At 46.1% G+C, this 21,302-nt stretch overlaps 2 protein-coding genes across 11 annotated transcripts in view; one reads left to right on the top strand and one right to left on the bottom strand.

Annotated features, from left to right (window-relative positions):
* The window catches only part of Capn3 (calpain 3), a 51,990-nt gene extending 44,324 nt beyond the window's left edge, over nt 1-7,666 (top strand). For 2 of the 4 annotated variants that reach the window (XM_038330034.1, XM_042055072.1), the window contains 8 exons: nt 4,865-4,942; nt 5,191-5,248; nt 5,333-5,397; nt 5,820-5,888; nt 5,987-6,065; nt 6,246-6,362; nt 6,827-6,885; nt 7,200-7,666. In XM_038330034.1, the coding sequence (XP_038185962.1) occupies nt 4,865-4,942; nt 5,191-5,248; nt 5,333-5,397; nt 5,820-5,888; nt 5,987-6,065; nt 6,246-6,362; nt 6,827-6,885; nt 7,200-7,226 (552 nt within the window). In that variant the 3' untranslated portion in view covers nt 7,227-7,666. Of the gene's footprint in view, nt 1-1,863; nt 1,882-4,000; nt 4,115-4,864; nt 4,943-5,190; nt 5,398-5,819; nt 5,889-5,986; nt 6,066-6,245; nt 6,363-6,826; nt 6,886-7,199 lie in introns of all 4 variants that reach the window. The other 2 variants (XM_038330036.1, XM_038330033.1) reach the window with 2 other exon arrangements.
* Nucleotides 7,667-9,529: 1,863 nt separating this feature from the next.
* Nucleotides 9,530-21,302, bottom strand: part of Znf106 (zinc finger protein 106) — a 58,627-nt gene continuing 46,854 nt past the window's right edge. For all 7 annotated transcript variants that reach the window (XM_038329415.2, XM_038329418.2, XM_038329419.2 and 4 more), the window contains 7 exons: nt 19,274-19,465; nt 18,821-18,883; nt 17,726-17,845; nt 17,119-17,190; nt 16,182-16,253; nt 13,369-13,515; nt 9,530-12,800 (listed from right to left, as the gene is read on the bottom strand). In XM_038329415.2, coding sequence (XP_038185343.1) covers nt 12,744-12,800; nt 13,369-13,515; nt 16,182-16,253; nt 17,119-17,190; nt 17,726-17,845; nt 18,821-18,883; nt 19,274-19,465 — 723 coding nt within the window. In that variant the 3' untranslated portion in view covers nt 9,530-12,743. The remainder of the gene's footprint in view (nt 12,801-13,368; nt 13,516-16,181; nt 16,254-17,118; nt 17,191-17,725; nt 17,846-18,820; nt 18,884-19,273; nt 19,466-21,302) is intronic.

Genomic DNA, 21,302 nt, shown 5'->3' with positions numbered 1-21,302 from the left:
CAGCTCACGTTGGGCTATGAGGTTGGAGCACATCCGATTCCTCACTCAGAGAAAAGGAAGTGTACTGGCTCAGGACCCAGGGTCAGAACCTGGATCATTCACTCACCTCCCACTTTGGTGACTTGAACAAGTTACAGAACCCCTCTGACTCAGTTTTCTACTCTGCAAAATGGGGATAATACTAATGCCCTGGCCATGCTTGTGGGGTTTAAATCAGTAAGCTCCCACATGAGGTACGGCGTGTGAGCCACATGGGATTTCCAAGCTCTCCTCACATGTGTGGTTTGCATCAGTTTTTCCCAATGTTCTAAGAAGTGGATGAGGTTGGCATCTTGCCTTTTCACAAGAGAAGGTGGTGCCTTAGTAGGTTAAATGGCTTCCTGGCATTCCCAGAGGCAGGAAGTGGCAGGCAGAGGCTAAGAACTCAAGTTCAGATTCTCCTACCTTCTAACCTACAGAAGCACAGTGTGTGTGTGTGTGTGTGTGTGTGTGTGTGTGCGCGTGCGCACGTGTATATATGTATGGTGTATATGTATGTGTGGTGTGTATATGTGTGTGGTGTATATGTGTGGGCATAAAATGTATGTGTGTGGTATGTAATGTGTGTGTGGTGTGTATGTGTGTGGTGTATAAGTGTGTATGGTGTGTAATGTGCATGTGTGGTGTGTGTGTGGTATGCAATGTGTGTGTGGTATATATGTGTGTGTGGTGTGTAGTGTGTGTGGTGTGTAATGTGCAGATGTGGTGTGTATGTGTGTGGTGTGTATGTGGGTATGGTGTGTAATGTGCATGTATGGTGTGCATGTATGTGTGGTGTGTAATGTGTGGGTGTGGTGTGTATATGGGTATGGTGTGTAATGTGCATATATAATGTGTATGTGTGTGTGGTGTGTAATGTGCAGGTGTGGTGTGTATATGGGTATGGTGTGTAATGTGCACATATGGTGTGTATGTATGTGTGGTGTGTAATGTGTGGGTGTGGTGTATATATGGGTATGGTGTGTAATGTGCATGTATAATGTGTATGTATGTGTGGTGTGTATGTGGGTATGGTGTATATGTGTGTGAGGGAAGGGTGGATTGAGGATTCTCAGGTTTGCTGTGGAGCTTTGTGCTCTTCTCAGTGAGTGTGACTTGAGACAGGACAAATGCCCCACTGATTGCCTTTCATGTAGGAACTTCCATGATCATAATGCTGACTCCATGCTAGTGTGGGAGCCAGGCACCTTTCTAGCTGCTGTACATAGGATTTCGGTGTTAGGTGTATTTTGCTCGTTCTCGTCCTTTGGATGCTGGATCAGCGTAGCCTATACATTAGGACACTTGAGTTGCACACTCAAGATTTCATGGACTAGGGCATGGCATCCACAAGGCCCTGGATTCAACTCTAGCACTGCTTAGAAAGGGGAGGGGCTTATAGAAGCTGGCATGTCCCATGAGTACAGGGGGTCAAGGTAGAGATTTTAGTGGCCCTAGAGTGCTGGGATTAAAGGTGTGCGCCACCACCGCCAGGCAGGCTGTCAGTCTCTTGCTATGGAGGGAGAAAGCTCCTCTCCCTTTCCCTCCATACCCTTTGAAATTGTGTTTTATTTATTTGTGTATGTACATGCACATGCACACGTGGAGGTCAGAGGACAACTTGTGGCAGTCAGTGCTCTTCTTTGGCCGCGTGGTTCCCAGGGGCTATACTTGGGGGTCAGGCTTGGTGGCGAGTGCCTTCACCCACTGGGCCATCTCATTGGCCTTCTTATCCTTTTAAGTTCCAACCAATCACAGTATCTGGACCCCAGAGCCTCGAGCACTGGCTAGTCTAGAAACCTGATTTTCACCTATTCCCCGTTTGCTCTTTCCCTTTCTATGCAGAAAAAGAAAAAAAACAAGGTGAGTATAATAGGGTGAGTGGGCATGGCACTGTGCATGTGTGTGTTCATGTGTGCATGTGCTTGAACACCTGTGCGACATGTGTGCATGTGTGTGCACACATGCATGTGTATGTATACCTGTGCAACATGTGTGTATGTGTGTGTACATGTGTGGCATGTATAAGAGTGCTTCCTCCTTCTCTCCTTGGAGCCTCTGCTGGGCTGGGTACCTGCAGGTACTTGTCATGTGTCACCTCCATCTCCCAGCAATCCTAAGACGGTGGCTCCATTATCAGTCCTGTTTGTGGAGGGAGCAAAGGGATAGACAAATGAGTCTGCCTGAGGCCACCCAGCTGGAAAGAGACATAGCCAGCACTGGAGCCAGGTGGGCCCCAGTCGGTGTTCTGAAACAGCACAACCATCAGACAAGGTTTGGTACAGGTGCTTATGGTGATCTCAGAGAAGCTATTGCAGAGGTTCTAGCTCAGGTGCTAGACGAGGGGGAACATATGCTGTGTACTCTGCTTACAGCAGCCCCTGACATCCTCCCCGCAGAATAGCATCTACAAGGTGAGTACTGCTTGTGGTTATAGAAGTGAGGGTTCACATTCAGAGAAGTGAAGTGATGTGCCCAAGGGCACACATGGCGCAAGGGGGACACTGGAACCAGCACCATATGTGTCTACTCTGAACCCAGTCTCTTGGCCTCACCTCCCTAGTGCCCCTTACACTCCAGGGCCGGTGTTGTCAAGACCTGCATGTGAGCCTCTATGTGTATGGCTGGTAGAGATGCCCCGTGGCTGTGCCCTGCCCACTGGTCCCCTCAGTCTGTCACTTCTGCCTGTTCAGAGATCCCCACCAGCTTCATTTGCCTGGGCAAAAGCTGTTGTTTAGAAAAGCAAGCTGGGGTCTAGGGCGCCTCCTGGAGCCAAAATTGGTAGAGCTGTTTTCCCATGTGTCACCCTGGGCGACCTAAACAGCATGGGAGGACAGTGGGGCCTCCCTGGTCAGGCTGCTTTTGTAGCTAAGACTGCTTGCTCCATTGTCATTGTCTGCCCCTCTCTAACCCGTCTGTAGCCTCTGCTCTTGCACGAACAGAACATTAAAGTAATATTCCTGCTGCTGGAACTCACAGTAAAACCTTATCAGAAGAAAAAGTCGGGTTTACCAGCTTCAGAAACAGACAAGTAAATGGCCAGTGAAGGCGTTTCCTACACGAAGGGAAGGCTGGCTGAGGTGCTGACAAGCTACCAAACAGCACATTCTGAGGGGTCCCTTGGGTACTGGGGGGCTGGAGCCCTGCTCTCTGTTAGGATGGTCTTGAACTTGTGGTTATTCTCTCTGCTGGGATTATAGTTGTGTGTCACCATGATGGACCTGAAAGGCTGGAAGGCCTGTTTTCCTTCCTTTCTTTTTTCCTGGTTTTTCAAGGAAGGGTTTCTATGTAGCTTTGGAGCCTGTCCTGGGAACTCACTCTCAAGATCAAGCTGGCCTTGAACTCACAGAGCTCACCTGCCTCTGTCCCCTGAGTCCCCTGAGTGCTGGGATTAAAGGCGTGTGCCACCACTGCCTCATTTTCAATGGGTTTTACACTGGGGGAGAGGGGGGATTCCATGTTTTTTCATTTGAAAAATCCACAGTGTTTTAAATCACTGATGTCCGTCATATACTTCCAGAATTCTTAGAATTTTACGTGAACTACTTTGTACTACCATGGGAAGAAATGCGGTTGGCGTGATAAAATAATGGGCCCATTAATTTTATACTACACATTAATAATTTTTAAAAATATGAATAAAAGTGAGAAAGAACTGAGGTTCAAGCCATTGCATGGTATACTCAAGGTTAGCTTGGGTTACATAGTGAGATTCAGCTGCAAACAAACACACACACACAAAACACACACACACACACACACACACTCAGGACCAGAGAGACTCGGCATCTCTCCCCAGTCACACAGCCTGTCAGTGCAGAGATAGAACTTGAACCAAGAGTCAGGAGCTCCTGAGTGTGACCATTTCCTCCTCACTGGACAAAGCTGCTCCAGCGGGGAGGCTGTCTCTGTTGCCTTTCAGCCTGTAATCCTTGCTTCCTTCCTGCCCTCTCCATCCCCTCCTCTCCCCTCCCCTCCCCAGCCCATCATCTTCGTTTCAGACAGAGCAAACAGCAACAAGGAGCTGGGTGTGGACCAGGAGGCAGAGGAGGGCAAAGACAAAGCAGGGCCCGATAAGCAAGGGAAAGCCCCACAGGTTTTTGAGCATGCGGCGTGGATGGGGAGTTTAGCTCGCAATGGGGCTCTGCTATGCTCTAGGGGCCCATGGGGGTTACGGCCACTTCCAGGGAGGATCTCTTCAACACAGAGGGGTTTGGAGTCACCCCCTCAGCAAGTTTCTTTGAACTTCGGGATACTTCTTGGGTAAATGTCTTCGGGTCGGCTGCCACACCAAACTGGCTGGTCCCCTGATGGGAATGGCGGGACAGCTTTTTGGAGCTTCTAGCGGGAGAACAGAGCTGAGATAAGCCTGCTGGAGACGGCTAGGCTGTGCTGTTTTCAGTTCAGAGTTGTTGACAAGGGAGGGAAAAGGATGGTAGCAGAAAGCGCGGGGTGGAGGTGGTGGGGGGAGCGACAGCAGCCATGCAGTCCTACAGAACTCTGGGGTCATGTACTCTACCCAGATAGTGGGCTGGACCGAGGATCCTTTAAATACTTGGCCCCAGAGACAGAGGCGGCTAGAGGACCTGACTAGAAGAGTCGGGCTCCAAACAGTGGAGAAAGTGGGGAGAGGATGGAGGATGCTATCTGCATATTGGCATGGCAAAGGCGCCATTTGGCCAGAGGTGCCCGGCAGGGCTAGAGAAGCAGAGGGCAGAGCTGCTGAACCGAGCAGGGCGCGGCGTTTCGACTGAGAACATAAACCTGCGCCAGCTACTTCTGCTTTGTGGGGCTGTTTGGGATTGAGGCCCAGGTTCCTATGAACCGGTCTTCTGTGTCCCCACAGGCACGGCCTGGCCACACAGACCAGGAGACTGAGGAGCAGCAACAGTTCCGGAACATCTTCAGGCAGATCGCAGGAGACGTATGTGTTTTCTTCCTAGCCCCAGGCTCCAAACTCAAGAGACCCACTGTTTAGCAGAGGATGTGGGTCTCATCACAGAAACCTGTGCCTTTGTGTTTGGGACTAACACAGCTACTGGGTGGTTCACAACCAGAAGGTTGTGAGCTGCTTGCTACTGCTGACGGTGCAGAAACTGGCCTGTCTAGCTCAGAAAAACCATGGGCAGCATGGTTGCTCTGCCCTTCACAGTTCTCCTCTCCCGCCCGCAGGACATGGAGATATGTGCAGATGAACTCAAGAACGTCCTTAACACAGTGGTGAACAAACGTGAGGGACTCATGCCAGATGCGGGGGATGGGCAGGGGCCACAGCTGTCTGAAGGCAGCTCCTCACCCTTCTCCATCCCCCCAGACAAGGACCTGAAGACACAAGGGTTCACCCTGGAGTCTTGCCGAAGCATGATAGCTCTCATGGATGTATCCTTCTGGCCACCATCCCCAATCCTCTTCCATTTGTCCATAGAGTCAGGGGAACAATTAGGGGTGTCCATGCCTAGGGAAAGGCTTAAGGGGATCCTGACTCAGGCCATCCTGGCCTGGCAGGGATGGTTAGGGAAGGATACTGGGTTCTGGCTTGTCATCATCTTCTGTCTTATCACAGGCCTGAAATCCTGTTTGGGATGCTGCCAAACAAGGATTATTCTTAGGGGACAGGCTCAGTGGGCAGTAGAGATGGCAGGAACTCTGATTGGTTAAGGACGGAGGAGAAGGATAGAACCTGGGATCAGGAGCAAGGTAGAGGATGCTGGTTGCTCCGCCTTCCTGCATAGTACCCTAGATTCCACTCCCAGTTCAGGGGATCTTTCTATGTGCCTGTGGCCCTGACATCCATCCTCCAGACAGATGGCTCTGGGAGGCTGAATCTGCAGGAGTTCCATCACCTCTGGAAAAAGATCAAGGCCTGGCAGGTAGGATGGGAGTCTAATGTGGGAGTGGGCAGGGTTAACTTGGGATTGTGTGTAACGGGATTGTGTATAACTGCTATCTTCGAATTTTCTATTTTCAGAAAATCTTCAAACACTATGACGCAGACCATTCCGGCACCATCAATAGCTATGAGATGCGAAACGCAGTCAACGATGCAGGTGCTGGGGGCAGAGGGCGTAAGATGCAGACCGGAGACCTGTGAAAGCAGAATGGGATGGGTCTTGGTAGAGAGAGGAGGGGGAGTGTCTCCTTTCCCAGGCCAGTGTGGCCAAGAAGCAGGGAAGAGAGACTGCAAGCCTGGGAACTTCACTCCCGTTTCCTCTCCCTGCCCTTCCTAGGCTTCCACCTCAACAGCCAACTCTATGATATCATCACCATGCGCTATGCAGACAAACACATGAACATCGACTTTGACAGTTTCATCTGCTGCTTCGTCAGGCTGGAAGGGATGTTCAGTAAGTGTCTTAGTTAGGGTTTCTACTGCTGTGAAGACACCATGACCACGATGCTGGTTATGTACTGCGTGGATCTATGCTGAAGGTCAGCATTGGGCACAGGGGCTTCTTCAATCACAGATCTGAGCATTCAGGTAATGCTCACTCGTGACCCAGCAGGTAGCAGAGGTAGGAGGATTACGCCTTTAAGGCCAGCCTAGGCGCCATGGATAGACCTTGGTTCAATAATACAAGGGCTGGCAAGATGACTCAGCTGCCATGTGTCTGGTGACCAGAGTTCAATGGCTGAAACCCATGAGGTGGAAGTAAAGAACTCTACACGTGTTCTGTGATGTGCCCAGAAACACACACAATAATAAACTCTTTAAAAAGCAAACACAAAGAAAGCCAAAACCCTCAAGGGAAAGCGCAAACAATTGTGGCAGACCGTGACTGGCTTCTGGCCTATGCATTTCTTCCCACAGGAGCGTTCAATGCATTCGACAAGGATGGAGATGGCATCATCAAATTGAATGTTCTTGAGGTAAGCGAAACAAACAGCACACCCTCTGCACCACACAACCCAAGGTGGAGTGAACGAGGCAGACTGGACACTGTGTGCGCCTCACTCCCAGACAGAAACTTGAAAGGGGGCCTAGTGGTTCCTGGGGCGTGTGTACCACAAGGCCTTTGTTCCCCCAAGCTTTACTTCCAGAAAACACTCTCCTAGAAAAGACTCGGGAAAGGGAGCAGGATGCTCCTTTTAAGACCCTGCCCTTGCCTGCTTCCCGACGCGAGAGATCCTAGGTCTGATGGGCCTCTGCTTGTTTCTGTACTGATGTGGGCTTCCTCTTTCAGTGGCTGCAGCTTACCATGTATGCCTGAACCAGACTGGCCTCATGCAAGATCAACCAGGACTCCAACCCAACCCAGCTAGAGCCATTGACCACAAAGAATCCGGTAGCTAAACCTCCACCAAGCCTAGGGGGCTTCTGGTCTTGTTCCTTCTCCACTATGCCCCAAATCTTGGTGTCCAGCCTGATGCTTGGGAGAAAACTCTGCCACCTGAAGGCTAGTGTCTGCCAGTCCTAGATGCAGCCTCACTGCTGATTCTGAACTGCCCACTTAGCTTGCACTGGGCTGTCTACAGTACCTGCTAGAGGTACTCACCCACACAGGAGCCCAGTCACCACGTCTACACCCAGTTCTGCCAGTTTTAGGATAGGTTTACTCTGGGCTAAGCAGGGCTGATACTTTGGGGTATCTGACAATTTGGCTGGGTTCTGAAAAAAAGCTATCTAAATAAAGGCACATGTATGGCTGGTTCCAGTTTTTTTTTTTTTTTTTTTTTTTTATCACTTCTCAGCCACAGCACGACTGTCTTCTAGATACACTTTTATTTATCACCTCCACAAAGACCTAGTTTGAGACTAGGGAGATGATTCAGTAGACACCGGGTTACACAAGCACAGAGGACCCCAGTACAGATCCCTAAAAGTCAAGTGTGGCAGCTCACACCTGTAACTCCAGTACCGGAGAGCAAAGACAGGAATTCTACAGATCTGCTGTCCAGCCAGTCTAGTCAAAGGGACAGTATTTGGTGAGAGCCTGTCTCAAAAAATAAGGTGGTCAGGCAGTGGTGGTACACGCCTCTAATCCCAGCACTTGGGAGGCAGAAGCAGGTGGATCTCAGTGGATTAGAGGCCAGCCTGGTATACACCAAGACAACCAGGACTGTATCTTGAAAACCAAAAAAGCCTATTGGAGGAGTGATCACTCACCTGTAATCTCATACCAAAGGGAGACAAAGAAAGGGGACCCTTGGTCTAGCTGAGCTGGCAAGTTCTGGGTTAAAGTGAGAGACACCTGGCCTTTCATGAGAAAGGTGGAGACTGAAGAAAGACAGTTATCAACCCGACCTCCACAGGCATGCATACACAGCACACAGGGAGATGGATAACACCCAAAGCCGATCTGACCCCCACACCTGCACACACAGAGGGAGATGGATAACACCCAAAGCCAATCTGACCCCCACACCTGCACACACAGAGGGAGATGGATAACACCCAAAGCCAATCTGACCCCCACACCTGCACACACATGTATACAACACAAAGAAAACCCTGTTTAGGCAGGGCGGTGGTGGCGCATACCTTTAATCCCAGCACTCGGGAGGCAGAGGCAGGCAGAGTTTGGAGCCAGTCTGGTCTACAGAGCAAGTTCCAGGACAGGCTCCAAAGCTACGCAGAGAAACCCTCTCTTGAAAAACAAAATAAAACAAAACAATAAAATCCTGTTTAGCCTATGGATATACCTGATTCTGTTAGGTACTGGAAAGGTTGGGTCTGGTTAGTGTATTAGTGGAGAAAAGCAAGCTCTAGTTTCGGGATAATATAATGGGAAATACATATAAAATCAAAGGCTTGAGTCTTACTGAAATCATGTCTACTACCCTTTCTTTTAATCTGTTTTATGTGTATCAGTGCTTTGCCTGCTTTTATGTCTAAGCAACTCTTATATGCTTTGTGCCTGTGGAAGGCAGAAGAGGGCATCGGATTCCCTAGAACTGGAGTTAGAGATGGCTGTGAGAGTCACGTGGGTGCTGGGAAACACACCAGGTTCTCTGGAAGAGCAGTCCGTGCTTTTAACCCCCAGCAACCTCTCCAGTCCCCCCACTGCTGGTTCCTGAGCACAAGGACCACTCAGATCTTTCCCAGGATTGCTGGTGTAGAGCACACATGGGCAGCAGAAGGTGAACGGGGACAATCAGAGTGCATATATATGAAACCATGAAATAAACTTTATTTATTTAGAGACAGGGTTTCTCTGTAGCTTTGGATCCTGTCCTGTCCTGGAACTCGCTTTGTAGACCAGGCTGTCCTCGAACTACCAAGATTCGCCTGCCTCTGCCTCCTAAGTGCTGGAATTAAAGGTGTGCAATACCACTGCCTGGCAAAATAAACAAATTTTAAGTCAAATAAATGGGCAGCAGGATGGGCCAGTTACCACAGGTCGGTGCAGGAGAGAGGTGATTGTTTTCATCCCAGCTCCTCTGCTCACAGGCCCGTCTGAGTGAGTGGGTGGTCTGAGGCACACATAAAAGCACCACGTTTCCTGCCCACTGTCTGTTCTTTATGCCAAAGTGAAAAAGGCTCTTAATTACGAAAACACAAAGTAACAAAATGAACACTTAGTAAAAGTACTTTATTTTCTTCTTGTATTTGCTTTATATCTCACTTACAAAGTTATGAAGTTCACAGCTTTTATACCAAAATGTAAGAAGGCTGTTTAGAAATATCTTTGCAGTCAAACGTCACCTGACATTTCTTCTAATCCATATTTAATGTTGGAATATAATAAGAAATCAAGTTGCTGGGCAGCTCTGGGCATTACTCCCCCCACGGCCTTTCCTTTTCTACCCCCTGCCAGCACTGGGCTACTTCTGGGCCTCATCCTTGGGAGTTGGAGGTGAAGAGAAGGTTGCTGTGTGGTAAGTGGTAGGTTAATTTCACACACATCTGCATATGGAAGTGTGTGACCCCAGCCCCCACCACAGCTTCCTCCTTTCTTACCTATTGGGCCACCGCCCTCAAACCCAAGGCTCTCAATGACAGGACAGGGATGAAACCACTACAAGTACAGCAAGTACAGCCTTAGTAGTAATCCTAGAATTCTCCTTGAAGCAACAGGAACAAATTTGCTATGTAAGTATAAGCAAATCGCAGCTACTTAACCAAACCACAAGACCAGTGTTGTTCAAACTCTACTTCACGATATACCTCAATTTCCTTCCCAATGAATTACCTTCCATGAGATAATACTGTCATTCTTGTAAGTGTGCACCTGCACCCAACAACTCAGCCACATGCCCACGCACTGAAATTGTCCCATAGATAAATCTACTAGAAACAAAAGAGAACAAAACCAAACCTTGGTTGGCAAGAGTCACTTCAATCACAAAAGTATTGGCTTGGTTCTGCGTAATTCATGAATTCAAATTTTCAACTACTGAATAAAACATTTGCCTCACAAAAGTAACAGTGTAATGCTAAATAACAACTTCTCAAACTTAAGTAATGTCAGAATGACGTCTTGCCCTTTTAAAATTTGCATTGTTTACAGTTGAGCAAAATATGCCAAAATGTGTTTTGAACCTAAGTAAAAACTTTTAAAAAAAATTCAAAGTGTTTGGTATTTTATTAGAGCCGTCACTGTAAACACAAAAGGATTTTTAAAGATTTTCTTTGCTTTGAGCTGTTAGACTAGGCATAAAAGATTAAAAACGTTAAAAATGACCTGCAAGTACTCCTAAGAAATGTCTTGGGTTTGGCAGGCTATTAGTCACTCCCTTCATCAAATCAGCAGACCCGAGCTACCCGCTTTAGGGGAACCGGAGACTGATTGTGAACGACAGACTCTGTCTCCTGCAGGCAGCCGAAGCTGAGGAGTCACATTCTCAGCGCCACACTAGGCTGCTCAACCGGAGAACAGTTCTCACCCTTGTGAAATGAGGACACGCCAGTGCAGGCGCACGCACGAGTGTGAGCGCGCACACGCGAGCAGACAAACACATGTACACAAGGCCACCAAGGGAAACTCAGACCACAGTTCCTACTGATCCTGCCAAACGGCATGCCCTTAAGCCCTCAAGTGTTCCCCACTGCTGGTCAACACCTGCCATTCTTCTTCCCTGCTGCACACAGGCTCCACTCCCATCCCTTCCTGCACTCCCCTGGGTGAGAGGGAACCTGTGCTTCCTTAGCACACTGCCCTGCCTATGTGGAAACCGGGGAGATGCTGTAGTCCAGAGAATGATGCAGGTTTAGTAATAAACCCACATGAGCTTTCCTAAGTAATCACTTCTCAGACTCACAGAAGTGTGGGTCCTCTGTGGAGGTGAGAGGTGGGGAAGGTTTTTAATCTTACACAGAAATGGCATAATTATGCTTTGTCAGTAAGATCTCAGCAGCAGCCATGGTTCTCCTCACATCTAAGCCATGTGGTCAACAAAAGTTTTCCCAAACAATAGTCACTCGTGAGCTATCATCAGCCGCTAGATTCATTCTTAACATTTTCTGGATCCAGTAAGAACTACTGGAATCATTCCAAGGGGGAAAAAAAAAGACATACTTAGTCTTCCATGCAGTTTCAGAGGATTCAGACTGGCTTGAAGCCCACCCATCGATCCCTGGTGGAGTTGCCCTGCCTTAGAGCCTATGGGGAGGTTTGATCAGGCCAGGCACAAAAACAGAATCTGCAATCCTAGTACCAGAAAGCATTGCATCCTGAAGCTAGGGTGTGTGGTATGAGGGTCCTCTCCCTCTGAAGAACCTGAGTTTTGAGAATCCAGAAACAAAAGATTATAAAGTAACACTTGTTTAGTTTTACATACAAGTCTCGAGACAATCCAAGCCCAAAGCAATCCTGCTAAAGGCACGTGACATGGGTGCTCCCAACGGTTGCCTTTCCTTCACTGCTCCAGTGCCTTAGTGGCACAGGTGAGAAGGCAGACACTGCTTCAGAAGTCACATCTCTGAAGGCCTGCTTGAAGCCCTGCCAACTGAATCTAGATGCTTTCCTCAGCTCCCCCATCTAGGGTGCTGCAGGAGGGGTGAAAGCACCCACGAGCCAGCCCCCTGTGCCATTGCTTTAGGCTCAGCAAGATAGTCAGAGATGGGGGCCAGCCACAGAGCAACCCACAGGCGTCCAGGCTCTGTGGACTCTGAGAGCCAGATGCTGGAAAGGGAATGAAGGTGCGCCTTCAGTTCAAGCGGTGGTGACTGCAGCAGCGAAAGGGGGCGCCACACTGAGCACTCTGCAGTGGTTCAAAACACTAGAAAGGCTGTCTCTAGGGACCTCCCGGTATGGCAAAACAGCCAGGCTGTTTCTCGGGACTCTCCATGTTTTGTTCCTACAGCTCTGTCCATCTACAGAGCACTCACTAGTGAAGCACTGCACATAATTATTAAAAAAGAAAATGATTGCTTCAATTTTAAATACCCAGTTATCTCAAAAGGAGGAATCCTGAACAACCTATCATAAGCCATCATACGAACATAAAGCAGAAATGACAAATGGAATCAATAAAACATGTGTATGATTAGGGTCAAACTGGGTAACCGATTAAAATCTGATTCTTTAATAAACAACTATAATCTACTAGCATAAATCACTGTCATCTCTCCCAGAAGAACCTGGTTCCTTAAAATCTGCTTAAATGTCACCCTTAAACGCTCCAGCACAGACTTGAATTGTATGTAACCTATCTTCCCACAGACTGCCCAGACTTTGCTAGTGGTGGTCTGGCTGGGAGCCACTTTCTCCTTCCCAGCTTCACTGTGTGAGGGCCAATGTGAAAACAGTTTACAAATGACTTCCCAACATGGGAGGCAAAAAACTTCACGAATCCATTGTGCTGTCATCTTCAGCATGTCGTTCAATATGTCCTGCAACGTCCTAGGAGGAAAAAAGAAAGGGCCATGAGAAACAAGCAGGCAGCCAAGCAGCAGAAAGTTAATGCTGAACACCGAACTGGACTGTGCGCACATTAAGGGCAGGAGGCACCATCTTCCCGCTAACCACAGGAAACTATACATCTCTCCTTAGCACAAGAGCACAAACCCAAAGACTCTGCTTAACCTCTTTATTAAAAACAGACCAATTATTCATTAAATTTATATCAATAAAAACAGACCAATTATTTTTTGAAAATCCTGCTTAACTCTCAAATTCCTAGCCACTCCCTATTTCTTGCAATCCTGAACACCTTAAAAAGCAAACAGGGCTTACTGGTCTTTGCTGTAAGTCAATGATCTCAACCTGTGGGTTAAGACCCCTTTCACAGGGGTCATATATCAGATATCCTGCATATCAGATATTTATATTATGACTTTTAACAGCAAAATTATAGTTATGAATAGCAATGAAATAACTTTTATGATTGGGGTCGCGGCATTAGAAAGGCTGACACCACACTTGTCTAAAATATCTGCTGAGCCCAGTTGGTCCAATTCCGCAGAAATACCTGCTTGGATCCTTTCCTAGCTGTGAAAAAAGCATCACAGTTCTTCCAGCGACACTTCAGCGTCTGAAAGTTCGGATTGGTGTGGTCAGTGAGCAAGTGTTGTTTTAAGTGATCCACAACACCAAATATCAGAGTACAGCCATGCCACTGTAAGAAAGGATGGAAGGACATGAGCACAGGAAACACACAAACACCTTCGTCCCCTCTTGCTACATACTCAGGTTGGCCTAAACTAGCTAGGTAGACCAGACTGGCCTTGAAGTCTCAGCATCCGGCTGCCTGTGCAGAGATTAAATGATGTCCCACTATGCCCAGCTAGAGCATGTCCTTTATCTTGTGTCATAAAATTTGCTACATTTATTCTGTGATCCTTTTTTGTTTGTTTGTTTGAGACAGAGTTTGCAATCCATTTTTCCCCGCAAAGGCAAGCAGCTTTCCCATAACACCGAAAAGCATATTAACAACTCTCAGAACCATGAAGCTAAATTACAAAATGCTAGAAGCCGTGAATAGTGTCACAAACTTGCAATTCCAGCACTTGGGAGGTAGAAGCAGGAGGATCAGGAGTTCAGGACCAGCTTTGTCAACATGAGACCTGTCCCAACGCAAACAACTTCCTGCTGTGGAAGTCTGACGTTTAAAACTCAACTTCTATCACCTGAATCACAATCTTTACTAACCCACTTAAAACAAAATGTAACTTTCTGTAAACATGGCTCAATCTCACGTATTACTCATCTAGCACAAGAACTCTCTCTGTTCTTGCTTCTAAGCCTTCAGCCTTGTAATGAATGTTATGACTGCCAATTTTAGGATGTTTCAGTGAGCATGTATTAATTATGCATAGTGGGCTTTACTATGCTATTCTCACACATGTATACAGTGTATGTGGATCAACCTCTCTTCACCCTGCTGATTTCTCAACCAGCCTCTCTTTCTCTTCCTCAAAACTGACTCAATGAGCTTCATTAAGGTTGCTTACAGAAGTACGGCCAGTGGTTATTTATAGAATCATGTGGTACAGCCACCTCACCAGTGGCTACACCAAAGAAAGTATCTCTTTTAGCAATGAGTCAATGCCCTTAGAGCCTCAGAAGGCCCGAACCTTGAGAGCATTCCCCCCACCCCCGCGTTCATTACTAAACGGCAATAAAATCTGAGATTTTTTTCCCAGTCAGATGATTTCAACTACCTTTGTGCTATAGATCTAGTCCTCTATTTTGATTTCCTTACCCGAGAAGACTAACAAGCAAAGACAGTGACACATGCCAGAGCTAAAAAGTAAAAAGGTGACAGACAGGCCGAGAATCAAATTTGATAAAATGTCCAACATTCCATTAATTCTGATAAGAAATTCAGGGTCTGGGGGAAAAGAAACCTAGTGCCATTAACTTCTCATTGGTCACTCCCAGAACCAGAAACTGAAAACAAGGCCTACAGGAATGGTGCTTAATTTTGTGGGCTAATTATTAGCTTCCATGCTTGCCATAAATTGTTGTGAGGTACTATTTGAAATGTGTTACATTTGTTTATGCTGTGGAACATTTGTTTTAATGATGCAAAGATGTGTTGCATTCTTTTAACTCTGTGAAGCTGTGTTACTTTGCCTGTCTAAAACATCTGATTGGTTTAATAAAGAGCTGAACAGCAAGGCAGGAAAGACAGGCAGGGCTGGCAGACAGAATAAATAGAAGAGAAATCTGGGAGAAAAGGATCAAGGAGGAAGAAAAGAAGGGGCCAGCCACCCAGCACGGAATAAGAAGGAAAGAAAAGATATATAGGAATAGAGAAAGGTGGGGTTGGAGAGATGGCTCAGAGGTTAAGAGCACTGGCTATTTTTCTAGAGGTCCTGAGTTCAATTCCCAGCAACCATATGGTGGCTCATAACCATCTGTAATGAGATCTGTTGCCCTCTTCTGGACTGCAGGCATACATGCAGACAGAACACTGTATACATAATAAATAAATAAAGATTAAAAAGAAACAGAGAAAGGTAAAAGCCCAGAGGCAAAGGGTAGATGGGATAATTTAAGAAAAGCTGGCTTGCCGGGCAGTGGTGGTGCACACCTTTAATCCCAGCACTCGGGAGGCAGAGGCAGGCGGATCTCTGAGTTCGAGGCCAGCCTGGTCTACAAGAGCTAGTTCCAGGACAGGCTCTAGAAACTACAGGGAAATCCTGTCTCGAAAAACAAAACAAAACAAAAAAAGCTGGCTAGAAACAAGCCAAACTAAGGCTGGGCATTCCTAAGTAGGAATAAAACTCAGTGTGTGACTTATTTGGAAGCTGTGTCATGAACCCCCAAAAGAGCAAAAAACAAAGAATAAAGAAGAGCCAGAAGAGTAATAACAACCAACTACAATAAATACTTGTTAACACCTGAAAAGGGGAGGGCACGGGGAGAGGCTACAAAAGTAAACACCACTATTTACTTCACTACTGATTTTAGTAACAAAACAGAAACTGCCTAGAGGGGAGAGACTTAGTGGCAAAGGACTTGCCTACCACATGTGAGTTTTAACCTTTAGTATTACAAACAAGACAAAACAAAACCCATTCACAGAAAATTCTTCAAAACAAAACCACAACCTTGAAGAAAAGTGAGATGACACTGTTTACATATCTCATAACAAATTGGAGAGATTTTTTTCAATAAAATAAAAGAGCATTTTGTGTATTCACAAAATGAAGCTCCTCGGCCATACAGTGAAAAGCATAAAGCAGATCACGAGACTCAAATGCTACAACGAAGATCAGGAAACCAGCCCAGGACCGAGCAACTCTGCAGTCTGGCGACAAGTGTCTTAACACTTACCCAACAGCGGTAATTCTGCATCAGATTCAGCCGCACAGCCTGGATGCTTCCATCATAACAACCAGTGTAAATCTGGAGAAAGAGGTTCAGGGTATCAAACTACACAAAGAAACAAATATGAAAACACCCTTCACGAAAGTATAAACAAACAGAAACCTTACATAAAACCTGGGTTCAGACACTAAAGTGGAGCAGTAATTTCCTGACCTTTTGATCAGAGCCCCCTTGAAACTGTGCTCCTGAGAGGTCACCCTTCAGCTGTGGCTCACAGCAAGGATGGCAGAGCTCCAAGGTTCTGTACTGGGTCAGTGCTCCCTACTGGGAGTCTGTATTCAATGCAAAAAAAGGGTTTACTACTCAAGATCTTGAAAATATCCATCCCAGTTCAAGCTCACAATTAAAAATAAAACCCTCTAAACCAAGCAGGGAGCCTTTAATCCCATCACTTGGGAGGTTGAGGCAGGCTCATCTCTTTGAGTTCAAGGCCAGCCTGGTCTACACAGTGAGTTCCAGGCCTGGCCTGCCAAGACTACACAGTAAAACCCTGTCTAAACAAATAAAGAAAGAAAGGAAGTTAGTTAAGTAGGATTGGGTAAGTTGGCTCTAACAATGCCACATTGGCCAAATCTTCTTAGTTCCCAGGGTCCTGTTCAGAGCATGTCTGCAAAAGCATCACTTTTTTTTTAAAAGCATCTAATCGCATATTCCATTAACAGTGGTAACATATTTGACTTATTTTAGCTATTCATAGACACAGAATGATCAACATTGTTGCTGGGTTACTTCCTACTATTATGACACGACACGGGGCACATCACAATCAAGTTGGTAAGATGTCACTTTGGAAGTAGTAAAGGTAGACACATTACTGTCAGCATATGGGATCTGAAGTAAACACATTCAGAGGCAAACATTTGACAAAATAAGCAATACCCACCATACTTTTATGGATGGTCATACACATAATCATGTCTTTGTGTCCTCCATAAACTTGCAGTCGATCATGGGACTTAGGTGGAAGAAAAAAAGTTAGAGAATTAAGTCAGCGAAGGACTTGACACCACTGCCTTTTACAATCGAAGTCTCAAACCCAAAGTCACTACAAGGAGAACCGGACAGGGTTTAAGAGGCTGTGGATGCTCTTCAGAAAGCAACTAAGTTTTGTTAATGGTGACACTAAGCTCAGCACTTGGAAGGTGAGGGCAGCAAGGCCAGGAATTCAGAGACATCCTCAGCTACATTGTAAGTTTGGGGCCAATGGGCTACACAGCCCTGTCTCAATCCCTGTCCACTTATCCACCCTATCCCCCCAAAAGAGAAAGGAATATGGTAAAAAAAAAAAAAAAAAAAAAAAAAAAACATGCTAATTTTGACAACTAGGAGCCTGAGCAAATATCTCAGAGTGGTTTCTGGGTGTGGTCTTTGGCCTGGCTGCTTCCTCATTATTTTGGAAGGCTTTTGAGAGTGTAGATTTGAAGGTGCCTATTCTTACTCCAGACAATCTCCTCAAAGCAGTCATGACAAACACATGGGCCCAATCCTACCTGTAATTCGTAGACTCGGACAAATTTGTCCAGGCAGGCAGTCACCATCACCTTCCCCAGGATATTCACCACGGTCACTGCGTGATTGTGACCTTTATAGATGCGCACAAGCTCACCAGTCTGCACCAGAAAAGAGGAACAAGTCCCTAGTCCGGCTTTTAGGGTTCCAGCAAAACTGTATGGCCGCAAGGCTCTAAGGGAACTATCCCGAGGCGCTGCAGACAAGCACAGCCGCTCTACTGCTAGCACACGGTCTCACTCCCACAGTCCCGTAGCCCACAGAGAACATTACACAGGCCCTGTGACTAACGTCTGCTGACTCTGTGCATTTCTTAAGTACACAGGCCAACTTGGAGAGTCAGTTCTCTTCTGCCATGTGGGCTCAGGGGATGAAACTTAGTTTATGGGATTTCAGGGTAAGCTCCTTTACCCGCTAAGCCATTTACCAGCCCTTCTATTTCTGGAGTATGAGTATCCCCAATCCAAAAGCCATAAATGCTCCAAAATCCACAAGTCTATAGCATAGACATCAATCACAAGTGAAACACTCTATACCTCACCCCATTTACAGTCAAAACTCAGACACACTAAAAAACAAAATTATCTTCAGGCTATGTGTACATGAAGCAAATTTTATATTTATACCCAAGGTATCTATTTTATAAACGCACATGCAATATACAAATCTATAAATCTGAGATAAGAAATGGGAGCAAGCTATCCTCTCACTTTCCTCATTTCGCTGGTCCAGTAAAGCCAGGACGGACTGGACTCCATCTGCAGACCCCGAGCTGAGCTTCTGCGCTGCAGCTGAGAACTAAGAGCAGTCTCAAGCCATCTGTATCTGTTCTACTTTAAACACTCTGTGAGAGCCATGGTCCTCAAGCTTAAAAGAGGCATTCAAATGAAACGTCAAGTCTTTCTCTGATTAATTTTTTGATGAGGTTAGAATTTCCAGGTGGTTTGAAATTACCCAAGAGCACACGTACACATATGGGGTTATTATTATTCCTTTTCACTAGATAATGGGAGATTTAAAAACTAAGAGCGCCGAGGAAGCCTTCCAAACTTCCTTCCACCTCACCCCCAGCTTACATGGATGTTGTGAGCATAGACTGACTGGTCACTGGAGCCGCTGAACACAAGGTCATTCACCACCTTAAAGAAAACCAGCGAATTAGCTTTTGTGCAAGGTGACATTAACACACAGTGGCATTTTGAGATGAATACAAACTGTGTATAAAATAATGTTTCCCAGACAAGTTTTCTAACTGGAAATGCATGTCTTACCACCAGGCACTGTGATAAACCTGCCAGAACATTACTGGGTTCATGACCTCTGTGGACCAACTATGAACTGCCCTAGAAGGGCATTAGAGTGCCCACACTACAGTCAAATACATTTGTTTCTTGCTAGCATTATTAAAAATGGTTGGTCATTTTGTGACCCAAGCACAGAAGACCGCAATCTCCTTGACTATGCTCTTTACTGGATTCTAACAGTACACCACACGGTAGTGGAAATGTCCTCCAAACCTATTGACTCACCTTCATGCAAAGAACGGTCTTGCCGTGGCCTTTCAGGGTTCTGAGCAGGAGCCCGTTCCGTGCATCACGGACACTAATGGTACAGTCATAAGATCCTACGACCAGCAGTCTGCGGGCACCTTCCTGAGCTGTGGCGAGACAGCTCACCGCCCGAGGGCCATGGCACTCGAAGATCTCCTGTTGCTTGTTGGTCTAAAAAACAAACCAACATTCTATAAAACCAACTTAGCAAGAAAACCTCAAAAACAACTAACCAAAACTGCTACAAACTCACATCTACTGCCCAGCCTAAATCCTGAATGTTCCAATCCCTGGAATGCCAGTTCCAACTATCTTGGGACCTCCTTTCCCTAATCTAGTAGGGCAAACTCATACATTACAAATTATTTTATAGCCCAACCTGAACTGTTCTGACCCTGATAACACGTCAATTCCAGTGGAGTTTTGCCAACAGTTTCTATAGACTCTTTCAGTTATTTTTCCTTTTTTGAAACAGGGTCTTGCTAAGCAGCCCAGCCAAGCCTTGAACTTACTATGTAGCCAGCCCAGACTACACTCAATCTCACAAAAATTCTCCTGCCTCAGTCTTCCCAGTGCTGAGATTATAGGCAAGAGCCACTATGCCTATCTTCCCATTGTGTTTTGTCCCCCAAAAGATACATCAGATCTGATAGCTCATGATGTTTCAAAAAATCTCTCCTGAGAGTTACTCATTTCCTTAAACCATTTTGGATTTACTTCACTTATATGTATGTTCGCTTGACTGGGAGGGAGGGGGCGCTCTGCCATGTGTGTTCAGGTCCCCATGGAGGCCATAAGAGGGCACCAGCCCTCCTGGATCTGAGTTACTAGTATCGCGAGCAGCAGATGTGAACACTGGGAACTGAACTCTGGTCCTCTTAACCACTGAACCATCTCTCCAATTTAATAAAAAATTCAAACTCTCAGGGATGGACCTGATCCCTGTGGGCATGTGGTACACAGACATATGCAGGCAAAATGCTCTTACACATTAAATAAGATAAATAAATCTAAAACAAACAAAACAAACTTTAAAAAAAAATCCTCAGATTCTCCATATTAGTCTTACTTTCATCTTCTGATACCTCAAACTGCCTCTCCCTCTGTCTGGAGATGTCTGTTATCTCTCATGAAGTCATTTAACAGAAAATAGCAGCCTTTGTATCATGTTTACACCATAAACTCTAAAAAATGTGTTTCATCTCACACTTCATACATGTTTCCCTTCTCCTACCCTGCTTGCCAGTCTTATTCACAAAGCTGCTCATTTCCCCCCAAATTTTTAAAAGGTACAGAAGGTACATACATTAAGTAAAACTCCCAGAAACTAAGCAGAAAGCAGCAGTTGGCAGCTAAACAATCTTGACATGCTAAGGAAAGCCTGGAAGTTCAGGGCCGAGTGAGAAATAGGCCTTGCAAGGTAAACAGTCTGGTATGCAGCACTATGTTCCACTCTATGGGGGGCGCACAGGCAAAACGAAGCAAAGAGCCACCCTGACGCCAACCTATTCTCACCTAAGCAACCATTTCAAACCTGCTCTCTTCCCCCCCCCCCTCTCTCTCTCTCTCTCTCTCTCTCTCTCTCTCTCTCTCTCTCTCCTTCCCACCATCTAAAACCCTTTTCCATCTGATATCACCAAATGTTCCCTTTGTAATTGATCTGACATTAAATAACTGTACAAAAGAGAAAAAACATTTTATAACTATCAAGCTTTTGTCCTTTATAAATAAAATTGTAACTTACTCTTATGTCCTTATCCCTATTGCTTAATTCAATCTGATCAGGAGAGTGACACTCATGTATTCAGTTAAAAAAATCTGTATTTATTACATTATGAACCAAATCACTTGGTTATAAACACACTAGAGTCTTCACATTTCATTTTAAAGGTTTCTAAAAAGCAAAACCCTGCTCCATCACATTCCGTATATGGTCCCAGCCAGTGCTGCACCAGAGGAGCACTAAGACTGACAGGGACGCGTGCACAAGCAGCCGCACTCACAAGCC

The sequence above is a fragment of the Arvicola amphibius genome, chromosome 5 (genome assembly GCF_903992535.2).
Source record: "Arvicola amphibius chromosome 5, mArvAmp1.2, whole genome shotgun sequence".
Lineage (NCBI taxonomy): Eukaryota > Metazoa > Chordata > Mammalia > Rodentia > Cricetidae > Arvicola > Arvicola amphibius.
This window is presented reverse-complemented; position numbering and strand designations above follow the sequence as displayed.